Source organism: Durio zibethinus, chromosome 14 (genome assembly GCF_047325235.1).
Source record: "Durio zibethinus cultivar Kanyao isolate XHJ-2024 chromosome 14, ASM4732523v1, whole genome shotgun sequence".
NCBI classification, from domain to species: domain Eukaryota; kingdom Viridiplantae; phylum Streptophyta; class Magnoliopsida; order Malvales; family Malvaceae; genus Durio; species Durio zibethinus.
The window spans coordinates 11604844-11612499 of record NC_143175.1 but is presented as its reverse complement, the minus strand read 5'-3'; the positions used below and the strand labels follow the sequence as shown (position 1 = coordinate 11612499).

The following is a 7656-nucleotide window of genomic DNA, read 5'->3' as shown; positions in this document are numbered from 1 at the left end:
CACTTTCATTGACTTATTTTACAAAATTAATTTAATTAAAAAAATAAAAAATAGAATTCATTAGAGTACCGAATATGTCAATTAAATTTAAAATATTAGTCTCTTATCTTAAGATATCAAATAATAATTTTGTTAATAAAAAAAAATTCATTGGAGTGACACAGACATTTCAATTGATTTTTTCATAAAATTTATTTAATTAAAAAAAAAAAAGATATAACAAATCTTCTTACATGCATATAACAGAGGATAAAATGAAAAAAATGTTATTTATTGGTTAAAAAAATAATTTTAAGTAATTATTATCTGAACACATACTTTTTTTTAAAAAAAATTACTTCTGGGAATAAATCAAAACTTGTTGAGTATATGTTATTTTGTTATCTTTAATTTAATTTGTACTTCCTAAACTAGATAAATAAATGTAAAAGTATATTTATCATTACTTTTTTTCTATAAAAATAATTATTAAAGTGTGCAAGTCAATGTTTATATATCAAGCAATTTTTTTTTTTATTCGATATCCAATTAAAACACTTATTTATTTCTTTAGAGTGCCAGGCAACTTTTATTTTCTTATCCAACGTGGGATTGAAACAATTTACTTACTCTTTTAGAAGATTTGACGAGATATTCTTTTACCATCCAATCCATGATACCTATTTCTTTAGAGCCCTTGACAACTTTTTTTTTCTTATCCAATGTGAGATTGAAGCACATTGCCTACTCTTTTGAAAGACTTGGCATGACATTTTCTTACCATCTAATCTCATGATGCCATATTACAACAACCATCCTACATACTCCTATCGTTAAGGTTGCCACCTTACCTATTCTCTTTTGAAGAGTTTTGACATTGTCAGATTTTGTCACCATATCTTACCCTAACATCTTATTAAGTGATTAGATAGGACACCCTACTTACGTCAACAAGAACATTTGGCGTAAAGTTTAATAAATTAAAGGTAAACTCTAATAACACATATTATATAACCGTTATCTTATTCTCATAAAATCGATTTATTGAGGTGTTTAGATTTAACGTTTATATACTAACAATCTTCTTTTTTCTATTAATATGGGATCGAATTGTCTTTTTTTTTTTTTTTTTCACTAGATTTATGGTTAAGGCTAATATGCCAGAGAATCACAGCCCCCGAGATTAATGGTTGTTTGATACCATGTCACCAGTATAAAAACATAAAATTGAATAACCGATGAACTAAAAAACAAAAACAAAAACAAAAAATGAATGAACAAAGGCAAAACCAGTTTCAAGAAGACTTGGAAAACAAAACAAACCCATAGTTTATTCGTTAGAAACTTTAAATACAGTAATTTTCAGAATAAAAAACACAAAAAAAATCAGCAACAGATTATTGCTAGTCAATTTTGTCAACTTCGTTACAATAGAAAAATCAAAAACAGCATAATTAAAGTCAATAACTGAATTTCATTAAAAAACAACGAACCTTTCAACAAGTGTTTATCTTTTATATTTATATATATATATATATTTCGGCAAGTTTGTGTCGAATGATTCAATTATTTCCAATTTAATAACAATTATAATGATAATATTGGGCAGGTTGGTGTTAGAATTCGCTGGAAAATAGAAAGAAATAGGTTGAATATTAAAAAAAAAAGAAAAAGAAAATGATGACCATGACAATTTCTCCCCCTTCCATTCCCCTCACTCATCTTCAACGTTATAAAACAGCCTCGGTCAAACAGGGATTGGGTAATCATCAATCAATCGGTGGCGGAGGACTTTTGGTAATGGCGTCTTCATCTCCGAAGAATCTGACGACCACCAACTATTTGAAGCATGTGGAGTCCATGAAATCTCTACCTTCGGGCGCCGGCAAGATTTCTCAATTGAACGCTGTCATCTTGGGCGAGGCTCTTGCTTCGGAAGAGGACGACCTCGTTTTCCCAAGCGATGGCTTCTCTCGCCAGGCTCTGGTCCCTTCTCCACAAAAGGTTTCTTCTCATTCTTTTTTTTGCTTCTTTCTTAATACTGGTGATATGAATATGATGATTCTACTGAATTACATCAGCAACTGTACATGAAAACGGAATAATGGGCATATATTTTCCTACGATTTAGCTTGTTTTGAATAATTAAATTTATGATTGATGATTATCATGAGATCAGTACCTGGAAATGTACAAAAGATCAATAGAGGATCCCGCTGGATTCTGGTCCGACATTGCATCATCGGAGTTCTATTGGAAGCAGAGGTGGGGAGATCATGTCTACTCCGAGAATCTCGATGTGAGGAAAGGGAATATCAAGATCGAGGTCTTTTGCTCTCCACTTTTTCCTTGTTTTGTCTTGTTTAACATTTGGGTCAACGTAAGTGTAATCATTTTCTTTTTTTCTTTTTGGGCCTTACCAGTGGTTCAAAGGCGGCATCACCAATATCTGCTACAATTGTTTAGATAAAAACATTGATGCCGGACTTGGAGATAAAATCGCCCTATACTGGGAATCCAATGAACCTGGCTTCGATGCAACTTTGACTTACTCCCAGTTACTCGGCCGAGTTTGCCAGGTCTTTTCAACTTTATATTAATTTTCTGCATATTTACAACTTAATCAATTGGAATCACTTCTGATTTGGTGCATCTTCTCTGCAGCTTGCTAACTACCTGAAACGCATTGGTGTTAGAAGGGGTGATGCTGTTATTATTTATTTACCTATGCTAATGGAACTCCCCATTGCCATGCTTGCATGTGCACGCATTGGTGCAGTTCACTCGGTACATGTCTCCTCTTCTTTCATGCAAAAAAGGATGAACAATGTGAAACAACTAAAGTACTAAATAATAAGAGATTACTTTGTTAATTTCTACTTTATTATTGAATAAAATTCCCACCTCTTTCTTCCTTTCAGGTTGTCTTTGCTGGATTCTCTGCAGAATCTCTTGCCCAACGAATCATGGACTGCAAACCAAAAGTTGTTATTACTTGTAATGCTGTTAAAAGAGGTCCTAAGACCATCGCCCTCAAGGACATTGTTGATGCTGCCCTTATTGAATCTGCCAAGAATGGGACTTCCGTAGGTTGGTAAACTTTAAGAAATCAGTATCTGATTTGAGCATGGTTTCTCCGTAGCAGTTCGTGCATGGTTAGATTGGTCAAACCCATTTCCTGCATTGAACCTTACAACTTTTGCTTAATGCAATACATTGGAGCACTTATCTTTAACCTAAATTTTATTTTCAATATCAATGAAAATTTTGGGTACAACAGTGTTCCCTTGGGCTACTGTTCCTTCAATTTCATTCAGAATGTTTTAGTAGCCAAGGGCCAGCTGGTTGCCGTTGCTTCAACACAACCAATGGAGATTACTATGTGTTAGTCGGTTCTGGCTTAAAATAACCATTACAGAGAAAAAAAGTTTTGGACTGCTATGTAGAGCATATGGGTGTTATTCAGGTTGCTGAGTACTTAACTTTTAGCTACCAGCATCTTGTGCTTTGTAATTGAACTACTAGCACAAGTAGCTCCACTGATTACCATCACCAGTGATACAATATTTGATTAATTTTATAACTCATCTGCCGTATAACTATAGTGATATCTTCTTTTGAGCAGATGTATGCTTAACCTACGAAAACCAATCAGCATTGAAGAGGGAAAGCACTAAATGGCAGGAAGGAAGAGATATATGGTGGGAGGTTAGTGTAAAAACAGAAAAGTATTGGACATTTTGGTGGTTCCTGGTTCCAGAAACCAAAATTTTACGTTAGCATTTTGTTTAGTTGTGGAGGTGCTGATTTTCATAAGTTTCTTCTAGGATGTTATCCCAAAATATCCAACTACTTGTGATGTTGAGTGGGTTGATGCAGAAGATCCCCTTTTTCTACTGTATACTAGTGGGAGCACTGGGAAGCCAAAGGTATTTATTTGCTTGGTTGAAGTATTTGTAGTTTATCATTTTCCTTTCCTATGCTCTAATATGAACTTTTAAAAGGGTGTACTCCATACAACCGGAGGATATATGGTGTACACAGCTACAACATTTAAATATGCATTTGACTACAAAGAGTCTGATGTTTACTGGTACTTTGGACACTCTGCACCCTTCTTGTTTTTTAAATTTTATAAATTCTTGCTGTTTGGTAACTTTTTGATGCTGGGTCTTACTAGTCATATCTTTTCCTTTGATTTTAGGTGCACAGCTGACTGTGGTTGGATTACTGGGCACAGTTACGTCAGTTATGGACCCATGCTTAACGGAGCAACAGTTGTTGTATATGAGGGGGTAAGGGTTCGCAGTTCCTAGTTGACATGGAAAAAGAGACTAAGCTTCCAAGATTGGCAACTAATACAGCTTTAAATAGATCATGTTTATGATGTAACTTTTGATTCCCAGGAATTGTCTTTTTTTTTAAAATACCCTGGAATTTTCATTAAGTACTAAGAAGGAGAAAAGACGTTTTGGCAACTAATCCAGCTTAATTAGAACATGTTGGATGAAACATCATGGTATATGAAAGGTTTGACAAGTCATGTGATGTTTCTGAAAGTTTATCAAGAGAGTAACAGAGTAGTAAAATGCTATCCATTACAATACATTGCAGCATACCAACATTAAAAAAAAAAAAATTAAACTTGATTTTTAGATAAATAACAGCCATTAATAAGTGCAAGAATCTTATATTTCTTAAACCAAATATTTTTAGTTCAATTTATTATAGATGTTTCAATAGATAGCAACATGTCCACATGTTCAAATGCAGGCCCCAAATTACCCTGATCCTGGACGATGTTGGGACATTGTCGACAAGTACAAGGTGACCATATTCTACACAGCCCCTACATTGGTGCGCTCTCTCATGCGTGATGGTGATGAGGCAAGTTATATCTCTAACCTTGTTTACACACCACAAATCTTTGGTTCAACAAGTTATCAGAATTGTTGTGAACAAGGAGAGCACCTTGTTACTATTTTCTTCATTTTTTTTGATATTTTACACCCAGATTCATAGTTTCCACAGCTACAATCCACTTTTGTCTTTGTTTTCCCTTTCAGCATTCAGCCATTTTGTTTAATTCTGGCACAAAGTTTACTTGCATGATATATGAAACTATCCTTTGGCCTTTGAAGAACTATTTTGCTTTGTCTATTATGGTGGAGAGAAACCATTGCAGGAGTTCCTCTTGATGCATTTCCAAAATTTATATTGATATCGCTATTGCTGACTATGCAGTATGTTACACGCTACTCACGGAAGTCCCTGCGTGTCCTTGGAAGTGTTGGCGAGCCAATTAATCCAAGTGCTTGGAGGTTCTCAGCTTTATATAATTTCTTTTGATCAATAAGTCTTCTTTTTTCTTTTGTCTCCTTTTTTTTTTCTATATGTAAAAAAACTGTTTAACCTAAAATGATCCCGGTTACTGTAGGTGGTTTTTTAATGTAGTTGGAGGGTCCAAGTGCCCAATTTCTGACACTTGGTGGCAAACTGAAACAGGCGGGTTTATGGTGAGTTTTATTTATTTCTTTCTTCATGTTACATACTTTGGTAGAATCTCCTTGGAGTATATTCTAAGAACTATTTTTCACTTGGAAAATTTAGTTGATTTTACTCTGCTACATGCATATTTCAACTTTTGATTATTCTTTTCCATGTCTTAACTGGCAGATTACTCCACTACCGGGTGCCTGGCCACAGAAGCCTGGTTCTGCTACCTTTCCCTTCTTTGGAGTTCAGGTTTAATGCAATGCTGTTATAGAAAATTAGTACTTTTTTTTTCCTTTCCATTAATCTCTTCCGATATAACTGCAGCCTGTCATCGTGGATGAGAAAGGAGTTGAGATTGAAGGTGAGTGCAGTGGTTATCTCTGTGTGAAAAGCTCGTGGCCTGGCGCATTTCGAACTCTTTATGGTGACCATGAGAGATATGAGACAACATACTTTAAACCATTCCCTGGATATTATTTTACTGGTGATGGCTGCAGCAGGTACATTGGTCCTAACACTGAAATTGCTCTTTTATTGGTCTGCATTTTTATCAGCGCACAAAATTGGATTCTAATTTGCCATCCCTTTACTTTTTATCCATTGATGGCATCCAAACTCAGGCACCCGTGTTGAGTTACTGTTGTCTATGTTTCAGGGACAGGGATGGGTACCACTGGCTTACTGGAAGAGTTGATGACGTTATCAATGTTAGGTATTTTTTATTAATAAAGTCCTGCTGTTATCTGGAAAATAGCCAGCTTGTTGAATGTCTTCATGTTCCTTAGCAAGTAAACAAAAATCTGTTTCTTTCCTACTGCCTGTGAATGATACTATCTTAATATTTGCAGCGGACATCGTATCGGCACAGCTGAGGTGGAATCTGCTCTAGTCTCTCATCCTCGGTGTGCAGAAGCTGCTGTGGTTGGTGTTGAGCATGAGGTATTCAATGATTCTGATTCATCTGTTATACTAAGTAGCCAAGAGATATGCTTGTGGTTAGTAAGTCTAAGCTCTCTTTTTATATTGCTGTTAGGTTAAAGGACAGGGCATATATGCCTTTGTTACTCTTGTGGATGGCGTTTCTTACAGTGAAGAACTCCGAAGGAGCCTTGTACTCACAGTGCGAAATCAGGTTTGAATTTATTCCAATGGCTGTAGCATAAAGACAAACTTAACCTGATGCACCTTTCTTGATGAAAATCATTAATGCGGAAATGATACCAGCATTATCTTGGTCTGTTGACAAATTGGACAAAAATGGTTGGTTTGAATTTTATTTACTGGTAGTCTGAAGATATCCATCTGCCTTGCAGATAGGAGCATTTGCAGCACCTGACAAAATACACTGGGCACCTAGCCTCCCAAAAACAAGGAGTGGAAAGATAATGCGGAGGATTCTGAGGAAAATTGCGTCAAGACAGTTAGATGAACTTGGAGACACAAGCACGCTAGCAGAGCCAGGTGTAGTTGATCAGCTTATTGCACTTGCTGATTGCTGAAACAAACTAGAAATCTAGTCTGGTTTCTGGCCGGCCCTTGATAGTTTTCTAGTTTAATGAAACATTTATGTCGATTTTTGTGCTCTTCCTTTTTCATTTTTCCCATCATGCATGTCTTTGGAAGTTGTTTCATCCATAGTAATTTCTGATTATTGTGGGTGAAAGTTATTCAAGTAGGGCCTGGATACACCCCTCATTTACTCATTTTCATGCGATACACTTTGTAAACCAATGTACAGTTGTAGCGTTTGAAAATAATGGTAATAATTGGGCTGGAAAATAATTGTTACACACAAGTTTCTTGCCATTTTCAGTAACCCTAATCCATCCATACTATTAATTTTTGGTCATTTTGACCTAAAGTGCTTTATTTTTTTATTTTTAAAATATTTTTTAAAGATTTTTTAATATTTAAATAAATAAAATTTTTTAAGACGGGATTCACTTTATATCAAGTTTTCTCCTTTTTCTTTTTTCTTTTTGCCCTTTTTATCATTTTTTTTGTTTTAAAAAATTTTTAATTAATATTTTATAAAGATTTATTTTTTGTGTAAGACTCATTTGACATCTAAAATACGTCGTGTGTTTGGTTTTTTTTTTTCTATCATTTACTTTCTTTTTATATTTAATAAATATTTTTAACATTTTTAATTTTTTTGTCAAACTCACATGATATAAAAGG

At 34.6% G+C, this 7656-nt stretch overlaps 1 protein-coding gene across 2 annotated transcripts; it reads left to right on the top strand.

Moving 5' to 3' along the window:
• The first annotated feature begins 1523 nt into the window (after positions 1-1523).
• Positions 1524-7291, top strand: LOC111295061 (acetyl-coenzyme A synthetase, chloroplastic/glyoxysomal). Of its 2 annotated transcripts, XM_022888415.2 has the most exons (18): positions 1524-1983; positions 2159-2305; positions 2403-2558; positions 2644-2766; positions 2901-3069; positions 3605-3687; positions 3807-3908; positions 3984-4072; positions 4184-4274; positions 4753-4866; positions 5224-5300; positions 5417-5495; positions 5656-5724; positions 5800-5975; positions 6131-6187; positions 6324-6414; positions 6509-6607; positions 6789-7291. In XM_022888415.2, the coding sequence occupies exons 1-18, from the start codon at positions 1657-1659 to the stop codon at positions 6972-6974; spliced, it is 2235 nt and encodes a 744-aa protein (XP_022744150.2). In that variant the 5' UTR covers positions 1524-1656; the 3' UTR covers positions 6975-7291. The 2 variants fall into 2 exon arrangements, 1 of the variants encoding a protein (XP_022744150.2); XR_016327523.1 differs by lacking the exons at positions 6509-6607; positions 6789-7291 and having other exon boundaries at positions 1540-1983; positions 6096-6187; positions 6324-6363.
• Positions 7292-7656: the final 365 nt, after the last annotated feature.

Bases quoted from the DNA above. Each gene is read 5' to 3' on its own strand.
- LOC111295061 (XM_022888415.2), top strand. From the start codon at position 1,657: ATGATGACCATGACAATTTCTCCCCCTTCCATTCCCCTCACTCATCTT. The intron at 2,767-2,900 runs GTACATGTCTCC...TCTTCCTTTCAG, and splicing joins GCATTGGTGCAGTTCACTCG to GTTGTCTTTGCTGGATTCTC. The intron at 5,976-6,130 runs GTACATTGGTCC...TCTATGTTTCAG, and splicing joins ACTGGTGATGGCTGCAGCAG to GGACAGGGATGGGTACCACT.